The 25,267-nt window shown below is 38.8% G+C and overlaps 2 protein-coding genes across 3 annotated transcripts in view; one reads left to right on the forward strand and one right to left on the reverse strand.

Annotated features, from left to right (window-relative positions):
• The window catches only part of LOC121382749 (band 7 protein AGAP004871-like), a 55,322-nt gene that overhangs the window by 21,821 nt on the left and 8,234 nt on the right, over positions 1–25,267 (reverse strand). Inside the window, exon 1 of one of the 2 annotated variants that reach the window (XM_041512323.1) lies at positions 9,256–9,587. The exons of the other annotated variant lie outside the window; for it this stretch is intronic. Coding sequence (XP_041368257.1) covers positions 9,256–9,319 — 64 coding nt within the window. The 5' untranslated portion in view covers positions 9,320–9,587. Of the gene's footprint in view, positions 1–9,255; positions 9,588–25,267 lie in introns of those variants that run through there. 2 annotated transcript variants of the gene reach the window in all.
• The window catches only part of LOC121382751 (mechanosensory protein 2-like), a 90,500-nt gene continuing 86,731 nt past the window's right edge, over positions 21,499–25,267 (forward strand). Inside the window, exon 1 of the mRNA XM_041512325.1 lies at positions 21,499–21,538. Coding sequence (XP_041368259.1) covers positions 21,514–21,538 — 25 coding nt within the window. The 5' untranslated portion in view covers positions 21,499–21,513. The remainder of the gene's footprint in view (positions 21,539–25,267) is intronic.

Genomic DNA, 25,267 nt, shown 5'->3' on the forward strand with positions numbered 1-25,267 from the left:
ACTTGTCTCCATCGCAGTTGTGGCCATTGTCGATGAATCTGGCACCACTGCAGTCGGAGTCGACGGTGTTGTGGTGTTAAGATGACACCTCGAACTGGACGTCTGGCACGAATTCCTACCTCACGTAGGCGGTTCCGTACGGTCTGGTCGGATATCCTGCGCAAACCTGGTATTGCTGCGGCTGTGGAGGTGGCAGTAGTCAATCGTTCCCGAAGGTGGTGTACCCGGATGTAGCGGTCCTGCCCGGGGGTAGTGACCCGTGGTCGACCGGATCTAGGGAGGTCACGTGTTGATCCATGTTGCTGGTAACGGTCCCACAGTCTGGAGATGGTGCTTGGGGACACATGGAATGCCCTGGCAACGGCTGTTCTGGATTCGCCTGCGTCTAGTCGGCCGATGGCATTGTTTCTCTGCGGTTCACTGAGACGTGGCATGTCCTGGATTGTCAACTGTCGGCCAGATACAGAGGCCAGGCAAGCGAACACCCTGCACTTTTATACTGTCGGTGTTCATGTTGCACGTGCAGACAACGCACGTGCAGTGGTGACATGGTTTGCACGTGGCTGCGTTTTTGCGAATATTCACATTTTGGAACTTTATTGTACAGTAGCTGCGTTTTATCGAATGTAACCGTGGGAATGTGTTTGGGACATGCAATGACCGTATATTCACAAAGCATGAACAGGTAGGAAACATAAAATCGGAGTTATAACCCATTTGTACCCTTTTGCGTTTCTTTTTTTGAAGAGTATATATGAACAAAATAAGAAACTTCCGCTAACTTTGCTTAAACATAACTTGATGAAAACAAACCGGGGGAATAATTGTTATATATGCATTTAAAGAGTGTTCCATGATGAATCGTTTGGTGCAAAAATCATGGCCATAGGTCAACAGAAACTGGGAGAAATTTTGACAAAGTGTGGTAGGGGTTAAAAATAAAAACACCCACTTAATAACGGGTATGACCACCTTTTGAATTGACCACTGCAGTGCCTCGCAGGCGCATAGAATTGACAAAAGTGTTGATTTCTGCCTGTGGAATATTGTTCCATTCCTGAATGAGCGCTTGACGAAGTTCGTTGACGTTAGCGAGTGGGTTGGGACGACACCTCAATCGTCTATCCAGACCATCCCAAACATGCTCGATGGGTTTGAGATCAGGACTTTTAGCGGGCCAGTCATCAATGAAATCAATGTTATTTGTCCTAAGAAAATTTACAGTGTCTCTAGCTGTATAAGACGTGGCATTATCATGCTGAAAAATCGAGATGTTGGCGGTAACGTTGAGCATTTAAATTGCCATCAATGATGACTAGTGGTGAACGATAACCATGGGCAATGCCCATGACAGAACCCCCACCCCCGAAACAATCTCGTTCAAGAACACAACAGTCAGCATAGAGTTCATTTCTCCTACGGTAGACGCGCACCCTGCCATCACCACGTTGTAAAGAAAATCTGGATTCATCTGAAAAAAGAACAGTATTCCAGCGTCGCCGTATCCAACGAGTGTGTACACGTGCCCAATTTAGACGATGACGTTGCATTAAAACGCATCTGACGTAAGGACGTCGTGCATGTAAACCATTTTCCCACAGACGATTACAAACAGTTTGCCCACTGATTCGGTTATTATGAAGTCCAGGTGTGTTAGCAGCAGTAGCAGTGGCAGTTTGGAATCGATTGCGCAAATGCGTGTTCATGACGTGGCAAGTCGTTGGTGCTTCCTGTCGTTCGAAATCTTACGCGAAGATTTCGTATTGCTCGACTAGAACTCCCAACATGCCTTGCAACATCTTCTGTCGACATGCCAGTATCAAAGATGCCAATCGCCCGTTCGCATAAATTATTGGGTATTCTTGGCGTACTAAAAATGCTACAATGTAAAAAACTTTTTTTTTTTTTTTTTTTTTTTTTTTACAAATTTTGAAGTGTTTTCGTTCACTTGACAACAATGTCAGTAAGACAAGTAAAACACATTGACCGAATACTACACGGGACATGTCGAACCATACATGCACGTGCAAATTGAATTTCACGTTGTCAACGATTAACAGTGCAAAAATAATCAATAAAATTCATGAATCCTGATAATACAGCTCAAGGCTAATACTACCTATATAATTTCATTACACAATGAATTCTTTAACACAACAAATACTATATGTACAAATCGGAAGTTTCTTTTTTTGTTCAGTATATATATATATATATATATAAAAACTTTCAAAATTTAGGGGGAGGGGTGAGTCCCCCCTTAGATCTGCCACTGCTATATATGCCAAATCCAACACTATCACATAAGCAAGGAAGTAGATCATCAGGCCTGGCAGAAAAAAAAGGACAGGAAAATCTAATTAATAGCTTCTGTTACTGTTATACCCATAAACCTGATGGATTGGTTTTGGCATCATCATCATCTTGTGGAAATATTGCAGCTGGAGTTTGAACAGACATCTCCACCATTCAATCAAAATGGGAATGACACTAAAGTAAACAGTTCCCATTGACAAATGGTTATTCTTGTCGGTTATATTAATTACCTGGATCAACTACAGTGATGGACACTGACCTGATTTGCTTTAAAGGAAACATGACACGAGACCATATTATAGCTCATTTTAAAAGAAAAATAATATACAAATAATATACAAATAACTTTATAACAATAAAATACGTGTAGTTAACTTAAAATGAAGAAATTATGCTCATCAGTATCAAAGTACGATTTATGCATATTTCTTCGTGAGCGTTCGGAAAAAAAGGGAAGTGACGTCAGAGCCGCTGTACTCTTCCATTGTTGTTAACTGTTTATATATGGAGTAAGGGGCTTACGATCTTTTCAGTCCAACAGTACCCTCCTGCACCGGAGTTAGTCACTGGCGAAGTCAGAGGCTAAATCCGTGGTGGGCGTGCCTGAACCTTCGTGGATAGGGGCACGTAAAAAGAGTTTCCCAGTTCCCCAGTCCAACAGTGCCGTACTGCGCGGCCTTTGGGTGTAAAAATAAACAGTTTAAACGATCGGGATTGTCTTTTTATGGTTTTCCAAAGGATTGTATCCGAAGAAAGACGCGTGTATTTTATCGCAAAAGAAAAGATTGGACACCAACATCGCATAGTACTTTGGTGTCAGCCTATTTACAGCCCGGAGCCCGAACGTTACCCGGAGACAAAAACAGTACTCGGTTGCGAATGCCGAGGTGTACATTGTACATATTTGGCACAAAGATACACCTCAGCATGATGTATTTATATATGTTAAAACAAAAATGTAGAATTTTTTATTTATTTATTGGTTTGGAAAAAAAAAGATTTTTCATGTTAGGGCTGTAGGCCTACATAACAAAATCTGTATTCACCGTCCGAAGAAGGAAACGTCAATAAGTAATTAAATATGGCATATACAAACATGGGATTTGGCATGAGGATACATCTCAGTACGATGTATTTAAATATGTTTTTTAAAAACGTGTAGAAAACAATAATAATTTTAAATAATGTTTTTAATCTTCGGGCGGAATACGTCACAAAAACGTTCCTCATCGCCCGAAGCCCCAAAGCAACACGAAGTTCAATACAAAATAAACCACTACTGTCGGTGTCGAAATAACTATTATGTTTCATCCACGGGCTGACTTGAGAATCGGAGTGTTGTTTTAGTTAATTGGTCCTTTCTTTCCGTGGCCTGCACATGTGATTCCTGATTGGCAGGTGTATATTGCAGGGTATCGACCAGGTAAGTGATTACCACGGTCTAGACATACGTACAAAATACGTGCCAGTTTTTTTTAAGATCACAGGGTATTGTGGCGTAACCTGTCGCAACTATAGTACACTGTTAATGGACATTATCAGCCGCCCTGCTTCATTACTGTAAATAATGCTGTAAAACCCTTGATTAAGTAGGCTTTCCCCATCTAAAATTACAAAACTGACCAATTACGTAGTACCAAAGAAAACAAAATTATCACTTGGGTATCGTGAGTGGTCGTTTTTACTCTAACGCACCCTACCAATAGGCCTAATAATATGCTACTCTTTTTTTATGAGAGAAAAATACTATAACCCCATTTCGTTCTATTGATGCAAATAGAAATATATTTAGTTTAAAAGTTGATTATACTCTCAAGTCATTTATGTTGTTTTACAAGCCAGATTAATGAAAGTGAAGTGCCTTGTCGTAAATTAGAGCGTTTGTTTACACTGTGCATACAGATTTCATTATGTACAGCCCGAATATAAAAAATGCGATATTTTGTAAAAACAAACAAACCCAAAAATGTTTGTCCTACATTTATATTTTTTACATATTTAAATACATCATATCGAGGTGTATCTTTATGCTAAATATGAACAGTATACACCTCGGCATTAGCATCAGAGTTTTGGTTTTGTCTCCGGGTTACTTTCGGGCTCCGGGCTGTAAATTGGTCGACCGGTCTGGTCTGGCACCATCAGTTTCTCCACCCTCCGACTCGCTATCCGTTTTTTCTTCAGTATCACTGTTGTAAGTAAATGTGTGTCTTTCTTCATTTACTAACAGCTCATATTGATACGGCAAAACGTTTTGCGAACGAACACTCATTGTTTTGGTAAGCTGTGCAAGTCTTAGATTCTTTATGAGTGGTACGGACTAATGCTTTTAAGTGTAAGGCTTCAGATCAAGCGACGCGTCTCTGATGTCACGGACCTCATGATTGCCCTGCTCATTAAAGATCGGCAATTTCCGCTAAGAGCTCGTATCTGGGGTTCTTTTATGGAGATATTTTAAGTAATTTATTTTTTAGAATTATTTTTTTTAGGTGATTCAATTTATAATTAATTGTACATGGTTGGTGCCAAATATGGTTTACGTGACATGTTTCCTTCAATATAAAATAAGGTGCTGTGTAACCTGTGTTTAGCATGGGGAGGTTTAGATAGGGTCGGATGGCCTTACAATGGGCTTTCCCACTAAAATATGACCACCATGCAGATAGCCAGCCCTCATTAGCTGAGGCTATATACATGGCCACTGTGTATATAGCCACTTCTGTTAAGCAATAAAGATGGTGACATCCATTACAGTTGTATTTATGGAAATCATATTTGTACATATCTTGCACAATGTGTGTAAGTGCAAAAAGGTCCTTGCAAAATGCGGCATCGGGAAAGTACAAAAAAGATGGTCAGGACTCAGCAGTACAAATTAAAAGAGAAGTGGTCAGAACAATTAGAAACTGTTAAAATGGCCGTGTGTGTATTATATTATACATTGTTTGTTTGGACAAGAATCAGTTGCCAGTATGGTAATTTTACTTTATAAAACTCATGACTTGGGGTGGGTAAACAACATACACATACACCTGTTCGATTCCTATGGGCCCGAGAATGACTAGAAATATATTGCATATACAGGTATTTATATTCAAAGCAAGAATATGTAGCCCAAGAAATTTTAAGTTTAATGGTTAAGAGATTAGACTGCATAGCCATATCCGGTATGCAATTTGTATGACAGAAAAAATATTTAGGTGACATAACTTTAAATGTATAATTCACATATATCCATATGTACAAATAACATACAGTGAAACCCCTTTAAACCGGACACCCTTGGGAACAACATAAATGTCTGGTTTTAAGAGGGATCCGCTTTAGAGAGGTTAAGTTCTGTACTGGTTTTTAGAAAGGGACTCTGTAAAATGTCCGGCTTTGGCGGAATTCCAGTTTACAGAGGGTCCGGTCTTGAGAGCTTTTATTGTATATTAATTGTCCAAATATGGAAAAGAAAAAGTATAACCAATCAAAACGAAAACATATTGGTCTGTTTTGCACACAACATAATTTAGCCGAATAAATAAATAATGCCTCAAATTACAATCTGAATAAAACATAAAAGTCATATGTGCATGTACAACTTAAGCATACACAGGCACTGTAACAATAACAATACATTCACATTCATAGAACACATAGAATAATATACATTCACATTAATAAGACACATAGAATAATATACATTCACATTCATAGAATAATATACATTCACACTCATAAAACACATAGAATAATATACATTCACAGAACAATATACATTCACATTCATAGAACACAGAATAATATACATTCACATTCATAGAACACATAGAATAATATACATTTACATACAAAATCGATTACATATTTCATTCATTCATTTCAACTTATATCCAATTGAGGTTCAAGCACACTGTCCAGGGCACACACCTCAGCTATCTGGGCTGTCTATCCAGGGTTAGTTGTTAGTGGTTAGTAAGAGAGAAGAGGGTGTAGTGGTCTTACACCTACCCATTGAGTTGTTAAAACTCGCTCTGGGTGGGAGCCGACACCTGGCTGCGAACCCAGTACCTACCAGCCTTATGTCCAATGGCCTAACGATGACACCACCGAGGCCGGTTTCGCAATTAGAAGCCAGTCATATTACAAAGTACTTAGCTTGTGCCCGTGATTTATGCATACAGATTTGGCGTACACACTATAAGTCTTGTAAACTGCAGGTGGGCATGCAAGTAGCTCGTTTGAAGTAGGTATTGCTTCGATTTTACTCTTGAGTGAAAATGCTGTTGAGCGAAGTACAGCACTGTACTACAGGTATATGTAGTGAGCTTTGATAACTGAATTAGCCTTGTTTAACATCCTTCTCTGCACAGATAATAAAAGCCTGGCATTGAGACTTAATGCTATTTTATAGACACAGGAACATTAACACTGATTACTTTCGTGAAACTAAATGAAAATTTATATACAATGCATAAATACAGGTAGGCAGCAAGCCTGTAGGAATGACATCTGGAGGTGGGGGGGGGGGGAGAGACACAAAATCTATAGTGGTGTGAGCATGATTTCTAGTGGTATTTGTGTGTGTGTGTGTGTGGGGGGGGGGGGGGGCAACAAGTCAAAAACAAATCTTTATATATATAGTTACACAGGGAACATTTTGTTCAGTATCATGTCACAACTTGCTACACATGTTTTAGAGATCACTACACAATTTTAAAATGTTACACTAGTTGCTAATCAATTTTCAACTGACAAGAAATATAGCTATATAATCAAGATTTTAAAAAACAAAGTTTCCCCTTCAGTAGGACAAAAAAAAAACTAATACATTTTCATCTTCAAGTTGATGAGCATGGGCAGTCTTCCAAAAAAAAGAAGAAAGGGAGATTCTTCAAAGATCCCTTACCCGCCACTTCCCTTCTAAAGATCCTGGATTAAGAAGTGCACACATCACCATAATTAACGCAAGTTATTTCTGATAATCAGCTCTCATCTTTAACCTGACAATGATCTACACAAGTCTCTGACAGCAGAAAGCCATTAAACTTCTTGTTCAGACTAATTCCATCTGGTGATGTAAGGATTCCTGGTGGAGGAGTGAAAGTTCTAGCAAGCTCAGACAGGTGGAAACCATCAAACCACATGTACAGTGCCAGAAGAAATCAGCAGGTAGCTTAACATTCATTGTTTATTGTACCTGGTTCACACTCTCACAACAAGTACACAAAAACCAGGTAAATTCCAGGTAACACAATATCAGCTCCAGTCTTTGAGGAATAACGCCAGGTAAATTTCCTGTAACATGGTATCAGATTTAGTCTTCAAGGAATGTTTTGCCAAATAGTTTACAGACCCATTTCTTCACACTGTGTGATTCACACCTACATATCTCGTTATAGGACAATCATGCTAATTATAACAACAGACTAATGTACATTTAACTAGCTGAGCACTGTATCTTAGCTACAAAGAAACTATAGTGACTTACTGATAGTTCTTACAGTTTGACTTAATGTGAAAAAAGGTGCTTGCCTGATGCATGGTCAGTGTATATAGGATCGATTCCCATCGGCGGGCCCATTGGGTTATTTCTTGTTCCAGCCAGTGTACCAAGTCTGGTAATACAGTGGTATATCAAAGGTTGTGGTATGTGCTATCCTGTCTGTGGGATGATGCACATAAAAGATTCCTTGATACTAACTGAAAAATTTAGCAGGTTTCCTCTCTAAGACTATATGTCAAAATTACCAAATGTCTGACATCCAATAGCCGATGATTAATAAATCAATGTGCTCTAGTAGTAGTGATGTTGTTAAACAAAACAAACTTTTTAATGTGAAAAAATAATAATACAATGCCTGATAGCTTTAAAAATCTAAATTAAAAAAGTACAGATTCAATATCATTGTTCTAAAAATAATGTTCTAAGAGCTTCAAAAAGATAGGGTCAGGATATATACATCATAACAGGCATGTTGTTATGGTTACATGTACATGTGGCTATATTATTATACTTCTGAATGAATTCGGGGGGGGGGGGGGGGGGGGGGGGGGGGGGGGGGGGGGGGGGGGGGGGGGGGGGATTTAGCTCAGTTGGTGGAGTGCTCACTTTAGGTGCTGGTGTCACCTCAGTGGATCCATTCAGCTGATTGGGTTTGTTCTCATTCCAACCAGTGCACCACAACTGGTCAAAGGCTGTGGTATTTGTTTACCTGTCTGTGGGAAAGTGCATATAATTATAAAAGATCCCTTGCTGTATTAGGAACAATGCAGTGGGTTTCCTCTGATGACTACCTGTCAGAATGACAAAATGTTTGACATCCAATACCTGATGTTAATTAATCAATGTGCTCTAGTGGTGTCGTTAAACAAAACAAACAAATTGAATGAATTCTAGAAGAATAAAAACCCAAAGTGAGTGTAAATTTGTACATGTCATAAACCCATTTGATATTTTAGTTATTAACTCAGTTAACATAGGCCTACATATTCAAGTTATTGAGAATAAAGTAATTTAGAGCATTATTTTACAAATAAGTTTTTATTTGATTTATAATGCTAATGACAGTTAGTCATCAAACAAATACTAATTATTAAACTAATGAAAAAAATTACAATACAAAACATAAATTTAAAAAATAATAATAATAATAATCCGATACACCTGTCGTTAAATTGAAATATCAGACTTTGATGTGTAAAATGTGTTGATAATTTTCTCATTAAAAACAAACCTATCTTACTCTTGCAAGCACTCCGCCAAATTTTTGAACACAACGCAAGTGCATCGTAAATATAAGCACGTGCAACAACAAACCAACCCCTCGGCACGATTACTAAAACCTCACACTTGTAATCTTTACAAGTTTCGGTTATTTAGTATATATTTACGTACGTATGGTTAATACAAACACATATTCATATAATGATATATGCTAATAAATTATTTACCTCCAAACACAAAATTGGCGTCGTTTACGTCGGAATTGTGTCGCTTAAAGGTTTCTTCAGCCATTTTCGATAACAACTTGTCTTCCAAAACTAACCGTTACAACTTACACGGAAACATTTACAGTCTCGCTGTCTTCGTGAAACGATAATGACGAACCCCGTATGGAAAACGGTGTTGACCAATCAAATGATGCGTTCTACGAAGCCATTTTTGCTCTCATTGCAGATTGCGCAAGATCGATTTTTCTGTGTTAAAACGTTTTGGGCAGCGTTTCCAATAAATAAAACATGAAGCGATCGCCAGTAGCCTTCCATCATTTGTTTAAGTAACGCCAATGACAAATTATTATGTACTGATTGGATTATTAAATGTCAAACAGGCGCTCAATGTTGTATTGTCTGGGGCATGCGCAGGAAATTTTGCAGGGGTGAGGAGGGTCGAGGTGTTTGGCGAAGCCCGTGGCGGGGGTCTGGGGGGGGGGGGGGGGGGGCACTCTCCCCGAAAAATTTGAAAAAAAAATGACCCCTTCTAGGGCTATTCTGAGGTGTTTTCTGCTGGCTAGCCGAGCTTCTTTCTGACCACATTCATAGGAATGTAAAAAATCGTGATATAAAAAAAAAATTCGCCTTGGAGAGGGAGGGGGGGGGGGGGGGGAGGGTTCGACCCCCAACACCCCCCGCACGCGCCTGATTCCAGAAGGATTATTTGAAAGTAAACACGTATAATATTATCGGAGTGTTCCATTTAAATAACTATTTGCAATGAACGTATTTATATTTAAAACATAAAGCGATATATACTTGTATTTTATAAATGCAATTTATATACGGTACAGACGCGTGGACAGCAATCGTAGCAGTGGAGGGTCTAGACTGGCGAATGAAGATTCGAGACATGCTATCCCGAAAAATGTATTTAAAAAAAGAGAAAAAAATTGGCTTGAGCAGGGACGGGTGTCAACACTGCGACTGCGGTATCAATTGTATATACTCCTATTTGAGGATTAAAACGTTTGAATATATATATATATATATATATATATATATCTGTATGTGTATGTGTGTGTGTGTGTGTGTGTGTGTGTGTGTGTGTGTGTGTGTGTGTATGTGTATATGTATATGTATATGTATATGTATATAAAATAAAATTTAAAAAATAATAAAAAAATAAAATCACCTCAAAACCTTACAAACTTAAAAATACCTTACCCCTACCCAGCCCCATGCCAGGAACAATAGACACTAACAGCATACAATCCAGAAATATTCAGATATTATAAGATAAAATAATTATTATACCTTCGCGTTTCATTAGCGTCAATAACTGATATAATTATTACATTTTTGGAACCACCACCAAAAAAAAAAAAAAAAAAAAAAAAAAAAAAAAAGTGTGCAGGGCCACCGAAATGTGGTTAAAAGTGTGTGTGTGTGGGGGGGGGGGGGGGGCGCACTATCACTAACCGATGATGGGGTGGAGGAGATTCAGGATATGCTACACAGAGAAACGTTTGAATTTCTGGTATTCAAATACGGCATTTCCAGGATTCTGAGTATGCAGTATCCTTTTCAGAAGCTCGTATAATACATGTATGGATATTAGCGACACTGAAACACTCTAGCAATAACCTGTGTATGTTAATTATACCCTGTAGATTAAGGAAGCAGGCACGACTTTCCAAAACATCTTTCGACTCTACATTGTGCAGACCTGATTTCGAATCTGATAATCGTTTTGTCGATCAGGACGTCGAAAAACATTAATTCCCTGATGGCTTAGTGAATAAATGCCATTACCTTAAACGTTTTAGGTCATCTCAGGGTATTACTTCATTTCATGTAACAACTGAAATGCGTCTTCTTATTGAAAGAAAGAATGAAATGTTTTATTTAACGACACACTCAACACATTTTATTTACGGTTATATGGCGTCAGACATATGGTTAAGGCCCACACAGATATTTTAGAGAGGAAACTCGTTGTCGCCACTTCATGGGCTACTCTTTTAGATTAGCAGCAAGGGATATTTTATATGCACCATCCCACAGACAGGGTAGTACATGCTACGGCCTTTGATATACCAGTCGTGGTGCACTGGCTGGAACAAGAAATAGCCCAATTAACCCACAGACGGAGATCGATCCCAGATGATTAATAAATCGATGTGCTCTAATGGCGTCGTTAAACAAAACACATTTTAGTCATAAAGTAACTATTGTAGTCAATGGGCGCAGGTAACGACCAACAACTACTGGTCCAAAAGGTCAAACTTTCATATGTTTTTCGTACGTACGTTGGAAATCAAATCCAGTTTGGGATACTTACAAATATTAAGACGATCAGAAACGCATTGAACATACAGACACTAATATTTACTATATTACAGTCATACATATGTTACAGTCAATCTGTGAAACCAGTCATTACGCGTAATGCCTAAACAAAACAGTCATTTCGCGAAGTGCCTGTGACCACCAGACAATACACAAAACGACTGAAAATTCCAGGCATTTCACGAAATGACTGAAAATCATGGCCAGCCATTACGCAAAATGACTAAGGTGCTATCTATAATACCACACCACTCAAGTCCTAATGTAACGCTTTATTTAAACTCAAATCAAATCATTTCAGAAGTTGTACATGAAGATGAAGTTGAATGTTACCAAGTAGTCAGTGTCAAATCATGAAAGTAACATATTGGTATAGAAAGGTCACTTGTTTTTGCACACAAGGCTATTATGACAACGGCTGGAACATTGAATTTTGTTTTTTGGAATTAACACTTTTCTACAAACTTCATACTTTTTGTAAAGCTCAGTTTTAAATTTATCTTCATAGGACTCTGCCATCATGTACTGGTTGTAAAAGAAGAACTTATGAGTAAACCCCAGAAACATGTTTAGTTTTACAGAGATGAAAGTCATATGGTGCTGTAATCACAGATTTGTACTAAGGGATTAGAAGAAGCCACTGAAAGTAGCCATGTCTTAATCCATTTGCTTATATAAACACAAGCAAGGCTAGGTTTGAGAATAAACCAGCGAACCATTACAACTAATCAGGGATGAAAAGAAGCTCCTAGCTAACAAGACATCAATAATATAGCAGATTCTGTATTGTTTGTTTAAGAATAAACCAGAGAAACATTAATTACCAGAACCTTTTGTTAGTAATATTCAAGTTTTATTAAGCATATTTTCTATACGATTTGTTAATCTGAAACTATAGCAAAAGTTGAATATTAAGTTATTGTATAATAATACATAATTAATATTAAGTAGTATTTTAAATCGTATAATCAATATACTTATCCTTGTTTGTTCTTAAAATGTGATTTTATCAATATTTAAGACCAAAAGCCTGTATACAAGTGTCAACAATAAGACTTGAATCACTTTAGTCATTTTGCGTAATGGCTGTGGTCACAGGTACTTCGCGAAATGACTGTTTTGTTTAGGCATTACGCGTAATGACTGGTTTCACAGATTGACTGTAACACACACACACACACACACACACACACACACACACACACACACACACACACACACATATATATATATATATATATATATATATATATATATATAATATGTAATTTCAGTCGCTGAAAGATTTTATTTGTCGGGAACATTTTACAACGCAGCAGACTCAGGATAGTCCCTTTTAAAAACATCGGAACCTTCCATTTTTTATTTTCTTACAATGACCCAATCTCCAGCAAGATTTGACTAAACCTCCAGGTCCAAACAAGACCAAGCAATAGTTACATGCTCCTGGCCATTCAGTGTCCAGGCAGCAAACAGGTAGAACGCTCTTGTCAAGCAGAATAACCTCGGCACGTTTGTTTGCTAGGACCTTGGCGGCAATGTATATATATATATATAGATTTGCAATCTGAAATATTTACTAAAGGACAAAAGTATATTTAGGCCTAATTGTGGGTATCGGAGAGCATGTTGTTGAGCATACAGTAAAAAACCAGTCATAGAACATCACCATGGTAATACTAGTACCACTGGTACCACACGTTTTATGAGTCTGCAACAAATGACTGTAAAATAAGTAAAGGTTTTATACAGTTATGTACATGTATGCAAAAACATCAGTCATTACTCCATTATCCTTCTCGCTTATTATAGATTATAGTCGTAATTTAGAATCGGCTAAATATTAATCAGCTGAAACGTTTGTAATGAAGCCAAGAGAATGCGGCGCTGCTACTCATAGACAAAACATTCAAAGAAAAACTATTATTTCCTAGATATCACAATAGCCAGAAATAAAAGGAAAATCAATACTAAGCATTAACTGTAGATATATATCTGTGGCCTGTTCGGGGTGGGGTGTGTGTGTGGGGGGCAGCGATCGTATAGCCTGGTTTTGCGGTCCATCGCTACATACATGTGCAGGCATCGAAATAAGTCGAGAACGGTCGTTCAGGTTACCGGGAGGTTACCACATGTTAGAAAAGTCAAGAACGGTGTTTCGTTCTCGACAAAAATTTCAACGAACGGTAGTTTCGTTTCCGAACGTAAACCAGGCAATGCATTCAGGACTTCTGCGTTTCATTATCTCGTCAGGAATTGCATTGATGTTCGCGTGCAAGTCACTCCGCGTTTAAGCAGCGTCCACTAGATGAATTTATGTCCGCGTTTTGTTTTCTCGTACAAAATTGCACCGATGTTCGTGCGCACTTGTGCAATTGCAAAGCAATTTTGGCAATCCGCGTTTAACCAGCGCCCACTAGATAAATTTACTTCCGGATTTCGTTTCTCGTACCGAAGTTCGCGCGCACCGTTACAATTTCAGAACGACCGCGTCGTAGTAACAGGAATTCAATTCTAAATTTCATATAGTTGTGAAAACCTATAGGTTACCAGACTATATTTTGTGGTAACCTGTAAATGGGTTACCAGACACAATGCTTATTTCGATGCCTGAATGTGATATGATAGAAGACGATGGAGCCAGTCAAATTATACTGCGAGCGCTCAACCTCCTGAATACGCAACTCGTTTTATTATAATGGTGAGGAGTGGGGTGGGTTCGTTTAAGAACATATGGCTTTAGATGGGCGCACACGTACAATCACGGAATTAATGCACTAAAATGTGATGTTAAATTTTTTTTTTTTTACAGAAAAGGAGAGGAGCATTTGTTCGACGACATCTCAGCCCATTTTAAACTACGACCATCCGGTGTTCAACATACGGTTATTTAGGAATTATGTCGATATAGAGAAAGAGAGAAAACCCTCTAGCGCCATATATATATACTCCTAACGCCTGCTCCTAAGGCAGCAACAAGTAGGACAGAACATACCACGACATTTGATGTACCAGTCGTGAAACACTGGTTGGGACTCGAACAAACCTGAGGCCACTGAGGGAGATCGATCCCGCGATCCATCGCACCTTAGACGAGCGCTCTACCACTGAGCCAGATCCCGCCCAAAAATAACCCATGGATATCTGTCCCAAAATAACTCATGGACATCCGTCCCAAAATAATCCATGGATATCCGTCACAAAATAACCCATGAATATCCGTCCCAAAATAACCCATGGATATCTGTGTCAAAATAACCTAAGGGTATCCGTTTCAGTACAGTGTTAACAGTCGTTGCAAATTGGGAAATTCGATGAGGAGTGTTCAGTGGGAAAGGAGGACGTGAAATCGAGTCCACACTACGGTCAGAGATATGTCAGTTGTAGAGCAATGACTACTTGCAGACAGTCGCTCTATTTACACCCAGTAAAAAGACATCACGCTGCATCGACACAGATTAAGAAAGATCCCTTGCTGCTAATCTAAAAGAGTAGCCCAATGAGTGGCGACAGCGGGTTTCCTTTCATTATCTGCGTGGCCCTTAACCATAATATTTTCTTCGCCATATAAACTTAATTAAAATGTGATGAGTATAAAATATATTTCTTCCTCCTTCCTTGTACATAGGTTCATATATACATAGGAGTGATGTTAGAATCCACTATTGCAAAAACTCGAATGTAAGTATATGGCAGGTCCGTGACGCATTATTTTGCAATCACAAGGTCACATGTTTGAATAATTATTTCACAATCACGAGGTAGTGCTTGAATAATTATTTCACAATTATAAGGTAGTGCTCGAATGATTATTTCGCAATCTTTGAGTACGTATTTAATGACGGGTTTTAACACCCCCCCCCGCCCCCCCCCTCCCACACACACACACTATTTTGTAAGAGCTTTTCTTTGTACCTGTATTATTATACCAAAGGACAATATTTCTGAATGCACGATTAAAGGCCAAAGTGTGCTATAATCAATGTCCGTAGGGCTGCCACGCAAACACGCCGGGATGGGTAAATAAACACTACGTATTTGTTCATAGCCTTCAACATACCCGGGCACAATCGATGTATTCATGTTTGTATATATCAGATATTACACTGGTGACATCGTCACAGACTTTTGGCGATAACAACTTGATGTCGTTACAGTTCTGTAACTACTAGCTAATGGTATGTGTAAATAATAGAGTATGATAATTCGTCCCAGGCCTTTCTAATATTCCATTACTAAAACCATTTCACAACCCTGCCATTAAGAAAATGTCTACGAAAAAAAGCCTTTGAAAGAAAAATCGAATATAGTCCACAGCAAAAGAAACAAAAAGGGGTCATGGAGTATTAAAACCTCCACGGCAGTATCCACGGCATTGCTGATTGCCGTGGGCAATTGCAAGGGTTGTATCATTATATTAATATAACTGTAGGTGAAATGTTTCAAAGAAATGTGTTTCCCATCAACAACAATGCATATGATCTTTAGTTTATTTATAAATTAAATTGTGTGTCGTCGATATTATAATAACTGTACTACCACCCCAGAAAAAATTCTTAAAAACGTTCATGGGGAGCGGATTTTTACTGGAGAAAAAATCCTAAAACTAATAATGAATTGATATCGAATTATAACTAAAGGTACATCAATAACACATGCAACAATGAATATACGGCCATGGGGAGCGGATTTTTACTAGAGAAAAAATCCTAAAACTAATAATGAATTGATATCGAATTATGACTAAAGGTACATCAATAACACATGCAACAATGAATATACGGCCATGGGGAGCGGATTTTTACTGGAGAAAAAATCCTAAAACTAATAATGAATTTATATCGAATTATGACTAAAGGTACATCAATAACACATGCAACAATGAATATACGGCCATGGGGAGCGGATTTTTACTGGAGAAAAAATCCTAAAACTAATAATGAATTTATATCGAATTATGACTAAAGGTACATCAATAACAGATGCAACAATGAATATACGGCCATGGGGAGCGGATTTTTACTGGAGAAAAAATCCTAAAACTAATAATGAATTTATATCGAATTATGACTAAAGGTACATCAATAACACATGCAACAATGAATATACGGCCATGGGGAGCGGATTTTTACTGGAGAAAAAATCCTAAAACTAATAATGAATTTATATCGAATTATGACTAAAGGTACATCAATAACACATGCAACAATGGCAAACTTAACAATTGTGTAAAAAAAAAGAAAAAAAAAGTAATAATAATATTCTTTTAATAATTATAACACGTAGACTTATAATGACCGTTGATATTCAATTTTAAGCCGTTTATTGATTATTGATTAGAATAGCGCCAACAAAAAAACAAAGCAAACAAAACGTAACAAGCAAACACAATTACTTACTGATATTGTCGCTTTTTTTTCGTTTCACGGTATGTAATACAAAAATAGGAGAGAGAGAGAGAGAGAGAGAGAGAGAGAGAGAGAGAGAGAGAGAGAGAGAGAGAGATGAAAGGTAATAAGGATTGAAAAGGTCTATTCGACAGAAAAATGCGTCTAACAGCACTTCACTGTAACAGTGGTATTGCAAATAAATAAAATAAATTACCAAACAACCAAAACAACACCAGGCGGTTATTTTGTTATGATTTAGAAACCTATATTTGTTCGTAAATCGTTAAAAAAAAAAACCCACACATTTTCTAGGCAACTATAATAATATAACATTACCTGTGTGGCTAGGTTATAGTGGTGTAACAATACATCGAACTATCGATATGTTGCGATAGTCAGTGCCTCTATAGCAATACATCGATAGCTAATTCAACTACTGATAACTATTGCAACTGTTTGCTCAACTATTGTTTGCTCAGCTATCGATAATTTCGATAGTCTGCATAGTGAAATATGGTCTACGACCAACGCACAATTTCACTACCTAGTGACATTATTACAAATAATTAAGTACAAACACAGACAGACATACAAACACAAACATACACACATACTCACACAGACAAACACATACCTAGCTACCTACCTACCTATATAATACATACTCACACAGACAAACACATACCTAGCTACCTACCTACCTATATAACACATACTCACACAGACAAACACATACCTAGCTACCTACCTACCTACCTATATAACACATACTCACACAGACAAACACATACCTAGCTACCTACCTACCTACCTATATAACACATACTCACACAGACAAACACATACCTAGCTACCTACCTACCTATATAACACATACTTACACAGACAAACACATACCTAGCTACCTATATAACACATACTCACACAGACACACACATACCTAGCTACCTATATAACACATACTCACACAAACACATACCTAGCTACCTACCTACCTATATAATACATACTCATTTTTCTTCTTTTTTTAAAGACCCCACTGGAGCACATTTATTATTAAACATCGGCTATTGGATGTGAAACATTTGGCAACTCCGACACACAGTCATCAGAGGAAACCCGACGCAGCAAGGGATCCCCCATATTCACCACCATCCCACAGACTTTGATAGACCAGTCGTGGTGCTCTGGCTGGAACGAGAATTAGCCTAATGGGCCTACCAACGGGGATCGATCCCAAACCGACCGCGCATCAAGCGAGCGTTTTACCACTAGGCTACGCCCCGCCCCCTTCATATATACATATACATACATACATGTTAGGTCTGCCCGCTGTTTCATGCACGTAATCGGGAACGACAGCGTAACTTGTAGGCCTCATGCATATGGCCGAGTTCAAGAACATCTTTTTTTATGCATGCCTCAATAGCTCAGAAGGTATCGTGGTAAGTTTGCAATTTGCGGATGAGTTCCAGCAACGGCACGGGACAACTTGTGAAGTCAGAAAGGATTTAATTATCCCCTGCGCCAGTGCGTTAATATCTACGTGTGTAACAGTCATCCACGACATACATACAATATATATATATTCATATATCAATACATACATACATACATACATACATCAATACATACATACATACATATTGGAAGAATGAGGTAAATAGTTCTGCGAAATATCTATTCATATTACTGTTATCAAGCGATTTAAGAATTCACGATACTATTGCAATACTATCACAGCAGTAACTTAACTATCGCAATACTATTGCAATAGTAAAACTGATCACAATAGCCACCCTTACTAGGTTATCCATAAAATATCGACCAATTTACTCTTTCCGCCTTTACCCAGTGGTTATTCCCCTTACATCGCATAGCCCAGTCTCACAAAGTTCAAAACATAATTATCAAAATATAGCATACAACAACAATCAAACGCTAACAGACACTTTGCAATTCAACGAATATGATTACGATTACGGCTATCTGCTAATAAGCGTAGGACACACACACACACACACACACACACACACACACACAACACAACACGCACACGCACACACACACCACCACCACCACCACCACAAACACCAGTGCCGGAACAAATCTTCAAATTCGGGCTAAAACGATGCAGACATTCAGGGAAAATAAGTTGGCCTGAAACCTTTTCACCATGAATTTCCATCATCCTACTCACAATATTATATTTATTAGTTATTAGTTGTAATTCATGTAAAATTGCATAATTATTAATTTGCGACCTAATTGATAGTAATGCTAATATGAATAAACAATTATTGGTATCCAGATTTGTGCATTTTCGTTTAATTCGGGCAAAAATCAGCCTGTCCCTCGACACAAACGGGAGCCCGTACGCCTGTGTATCTATTCTTAATTGTACCCGACGGATGTCATACAAATACACTAACAACACGTCCATAAATGATCATTTAGTGTAGCGCCAACAGAAATTACTACACCAAGAGGCCGTTGGACATTATTTAGCTTATATTACTACGCGTTGTTTCAAAATGTATCTCTTGAGCAATTGTTTTTTGTTTGTTTTTTTTAAATCAGGATTTGAAGTGCAAAATATTAAAAGTTTTAAGCCATTCGGAAGATACCAATATATATTCCTGCCATCGCTGGAAGTGTCAGGGACTCGATGTTGACTCGATGGCAACAATAATCCTATGTTTCACGTTAAATACCTTTACATTGGTAATTTTCGCCTACGTATTTAACGGAAACAAATTGTTGAAAGGGGTGATAACGAAAATGGTCAATGTAATGGTATTTAACATCAAACATTGGATTATTGTTGTATTATAACGGGAATATAGGCACGTGTGCGGGGGCAGGGGTGTTTGGGTGTTGAAACCTTGCTCAAGCAAATTATTTTCTTTCTTTTTTCAAAACATTTTCTGGGGAAGTATGACTTCACCCACCATAAATCTAGACATCCCTCTCCCGACGGCCTACTGGTATAAAAAGTTATCAGGTCAGGTCATAGGGTTTTCGTGCACATTCAGAGCAAGCTGTTGTATCACACGCCTGCCATGGACACAGGTGCCGGTCTTTGCCGGCTCCACTGTCCAGGACAGGGAAGGGGTTGGGTGGGTGACAGAGGGGACCGCCCGCACTGGCAGGTGTAAGAGAGCACCAGCAACCCGACCAAGGTCGGTAGCTGGCGGGAACAAGAGTTCTCTGACGGTGCTGATTACAACCAGAGGCGGGGCGTAGCCCAGTGGTACAGCGCTCACTCGATGCGCGGTCGGTCTGGGATCGATCCCTGTCGGTGGGCCCATTGGGCTATTTCTCGTTGCAGCCAGTGCACCACGATTGGTATATCAAAGGCCGTGGTATGTACCACCTTGTCTGCGGGATGGTGCATATAAAAGATTCCTTGTTCCTAATAAAAAAAGATTAGCTCATGAAGTGGCGACAGCGGGTTTCCTCTCTCAATATCTGTGTGGTCCTTAACCATATGTCTGACACCATATAACCGTAAATAAAATGTGTTGAATGCGTCGTTAAATAAAACCTTTCTTTCTTTCTTTTTTTTTTTTTGTTTTGATTACAACCGTCCAAATATTCGTCTAGCTCTCGAGGAGGCGGGATGTACCTCAGCAGGTAGAGTGGTCACCTGAGGTGCTTGCGTCGCTGCATCGAACCACCTCGGTGGATCTATTCAACTGACTGAGTTTTTCAACAACAACAAAAACAAAAATCGAAAAAGGTAGCGGGTTTCCTCCGATGACTACCTGTCAGAATTACCAAACGTGTGACATTCAATAGCCGATGATTAATAAATCAATGTGCTCTAGTGGTGTCGTTAAACAAAACAAACTTTTTCTATATCTCGAACGGCAGAGTATTCGATGTGTGCTTGGTATCAGATTGTATCCTAGCGTTGATATCAGTAAAAGATATAATTTTACATTTCCGATTGGAAAATGTTGGACAATTTTAATCATTTGGCATTGCTAGGATTCAGTTATAAAAATGTGTGAGAATGAGAGAGAGAGAGAGAGAGAGAGAGAGAGAGAGAGAGAGAGAGAGAGAGAGAGAGAGAGAGAGAGAGAGAGAGAGAGAGAGAGAGAGAGAGAGAGAGAGAGACGTAGACAGAAATATCATGATGTTAACAAACACTACCTCTGTTGATATATTATCATCATTAATAGTCATGTGCTTGACACGGTCATAATTAAGGTTGCCTTGCTCCAAATCAAGAACTTCCGGGTCATAGATGTAGGTGCAGCGTCAAATATTTACGAATTAAAAAACAACTGATTCTCTAATCGGTATTAATATATGACAGCGTTTATTTTTGTTAATACTATTACTATTCCGTTCCTAATAGAAAAACACACTTTTATTATAATATGCAATACTCTTTTGCAATATAACACTATCGGTAATGGGAACTGATCTGGTGTAACAAAACCATAACTGTTACTAACCATTGCATGAACACTGAAACCCCGTGATGTCTGCAAACAGATCACAACAGCTAAGCACCGAAATCAATATGGATGAAAACTACACAAAATTTGGTAAGCGTTGACTATTTGCTAAAACTGGACAGAGTCGGGACAGGGGTGGGGCGTGGTGGTAACTAAGGTGGGTGTACGTGTCCAAGGTCCATACGAGTGATTTCTATTAAACCGACTACTGAGTACAAATAAACTTACAATGTCTGATAATGTTCCTTAGTTAGTCTAGAGTAATTTAATGATTGTAGGCGTATTAATAATTTATTCCCCCCCCCCCCCTCTCTCTCTCTCTCTCTCTCTCTCTCTCTCTCTCTCTCTCTCTCTCTCTCTCTCTCTCTCCACCACGGCAAAATTATTATCTCTAGTGGGTCTCTACTAGGCCTACATTAATTGTAATAAACAGTCCAAATATAATTATTATAGATATTTTCTTTAATTTCAAGGTGTTGAATTATTATATTCGTTTGAAATCATGTAGCCTGGTTAACCGGATGTCCATGATTAAAGATTACTTCCCTATTTGAAGTCACGATGTATTCACTTGAGAAGGGCTTATATTAAAACTAGAGGAACCAGTTATTAAATTTGAGGACACACACACACACACACACACGCACGCACGCACACACAGACACACACGCAGATACACACACACACACAGACACACACACACACGCATACATACACACACACAGAGACACACACACACAGAGACAGACAGACAGACAGACACACACACATACCAGGGGTTTCCCTAGAGCGATAAGCCGACACGGCCCGTGCTCCCTTAGCCAGCCAAGTAAGCGCCTTCGTGTCTGGTAAGCGCCTTAACTGCAGGACCGTGTAGGCTTAATTTGTAACATGTATACAAAACAATGGAGCTGTGATCCGTAACGTCATGTTCTATCTTCTGATGTGAACAAACGGTTACATAATCTATTCGACACCTCAAACATAATAATACCAAATATTCAATTAGCATAATAGCGATCTGGCGACCGGTAACGAGAAACGGTGTTATCCAGAATACAGCGTATGCCTTATGATGTTTGCTAATTTTAATAATCATGGTTATTTAATTTTAACGCATGCATTCGACATGTATGACAGCAATGTGACGGCGATTCAATGTCTGGAAGATATGTAACTTGCTATTTTAATTTTGTAAAGTCTTTGAACCAAAGTAATAAAAACAAACCGACAATGCATATCAATTTGAATACACATGCCAGTTCAGGGCCGAACGACATGTCGGCTATTCCAAGGGCTGAGTTCAGCCAGACCGAGCGGAAACAAAACGTTCGCTACACTGTTTTGTGCGCTTCACGTTAAACCAAATGGACACGACGGACACCAATCAAGTAGTTCGCGAACGTTAGGAAAAACGTTTGTTGGCTGAACTGAGGAAAGCTCTCGGCGTAATATACGTCACGCTTCAGAGTCAGCTGACACCCACGTGTCAAGAGATATCGTTGCGGACATGAACAATACGATTACACAGGAGTAAATCTTGATGTAAATGTGTAGAAAAACAATAGTTGTTTGCATCAATGAATACCTAACTGCAGTTTCGTTATTTCCTTTGTTTTTGTTAATTTTGTACCTATGGTCGAGAGCACGCACTGAGATCGCGATCGCGGGAAATGTGCATGCAGTATTTATACAAATTGCAGTTAAACGTGCACTGAATTAGTTTACAATAATCATATTTGTTAGATAATGCTAGATATATATTTGTTAAACTGTGAGATGACATTTAATAAGTTAGCTGGATTTTTTTTTTAAAGTAAAATTTTATTTTATTAACGTTTTGGGGGTTTTTTGGTAGTTTTTTTTATAAATGGAATATACTGTGAAGTCAGCATTCTTAGCTTAAGTATTTTACAAGCAGAAATCACAACAAGCATTTAACACGACGCTGAAATCAACAACAACAACATGACGCAAATTATGAAGTTGTTGGGGGTGGGGAATTGATGGGTTTTTTTTTTTTTTTTTAAAGCCCCCCCCCCCCCCCCCCCCCCCCCTCCTCTCACACAAAAACAACCCCAACATGATTTGATGGATTGAAGACAAACACTTAACTGTTTTCAACTCACTACCCCACTTCTTTTGGCTTGATTTTTGTGTTATAATGATGCTAAATATGTAAGCGCCTTAAAAAAATTCTGGGGAAAGGCCTGCATACACAGACACACACACACACACACAGACACAGACACAGACACACATACACAGACACACACACACAGACACACAGACACATACACACACACACACACACACAGACACACATACACACACATACACAGACACACACACACACAGAGACACACATACACACACACACACACACACAGACACACACACACACAGACACACAGACACACACACAGACAGACACACACACAGTCACACACACACACACACACACACACACACACACACACACACACACACACACACACATATTCGAATCCATATTCAGATTGCCGTTCAACATACAGTGAAACTCGTCTAAACCTGACACGCTTGGGACCAAGTAATAAGTCAGGTTTTAAGAGGTATTCGGTTTAGAGAGGTTCTCTTCTGGACAGATATTTAAACAAGGACCATGAAAAACGTCCGGTTTTTTTTAATAGAGAATTCCGGTTTACAGAGCGTCCTGTTTCGATAGGTTTCACTGTACATGGTTACAAATCTGCCATTAGCATATTAATCACCGTACCCCTGCACAAGACTGATTCCAAAAAGTATTTATGATAGTCGTGGTGTCATAATTAAGGTATGCAGCCGTGACTCATTATCAGGTGTGACCGGCCTCGATGGCGTCGTGGTTAGGCCATCGGTCTACAAGCTGGTAGGTACTGGGTTCGGATCCCAGTCGAGGCATGGGATTTTTAATCCAGATACCGACTCCAAATCCCGAGTGAGTGCTCCGCAAGGCTCAATGGGTAGGTGTAAACCACTTGCACCGACCAGTGATCCATAACTGGTTCAACAAAGGCCATGGTTTGTGCTACCCTGCCTGTGGGAAGCGCAATTAAAAGATCCCTTGCTGCTAATCAGAAAGAGTAGCCATGTAGTGGCGACAGCGGGTTTCCTCTCAAAATCTGTGTGGTCCTTAACCATATGTTTGACGCCATATAACCGTAAATAAAAAGTGTTGAGTGGTGCGTCGTTAAATAAAACATTTCTCTCTTTCATTATCAGGTGGTTTACCTGGTTGTAACTCCGTCTATAAGAAGACTGCCGCTTTATAGCGCAAGCTAGTATAAATACAGCTTCAGTAAAGCGAATTACCTTTATTACCGTATCAGTGTGATCATTTGCAGATGGCACTACATAATATCATCAAAGACCTTTCACGTGACTAGTTTACAACTCTCCTGAAAGATACTGAAGGATGACTTGTCACGGGGAGAAAACTAATGTGGTTGATCTAAATGTCTAAAAATAGAACTCTACTTGAGGTTGCAGCTTCAACAGTTCTGGAAAGTAATCTCAACAGAAGTCGTTGACAAGCCAGTTTGACAAACAGAGAACCGTACATGAGTGGCCAGCGAAAGAGATTAAAATTTTGTTTTCTTTAACAACAATACTAGAGCACATTGCTTTATTAATCATCGGCTATTGGATGTCAAACATTTGATAATTTTGACATATAGTCTTAGAGAGGAAACCCGCTACATTTTCCATTCAAGGTCAAGGTCAAAGGGTTTTACGTGCACGTTCAGAGCAAGCTGTTGTAGCGCACGCCTGTCGTGGGCACAGTTGCCGGCCTCTCTG

This window comes from Gigantopelta aegis, chromosome 10 (genome assembly GCF_016097555.1).
Source record: "Gigantopelta aegis isolate Gae_Host chromosome 10, Gae_host_genome, whole genome shotgun sequence".
Classification (NCBI taxonomy): Eukaryota; Metazoa; Mollusca; class Gastropoda; order Neomphalida; family Peltospiridae; genus Gigantopelta; species Gigantopelta aegis.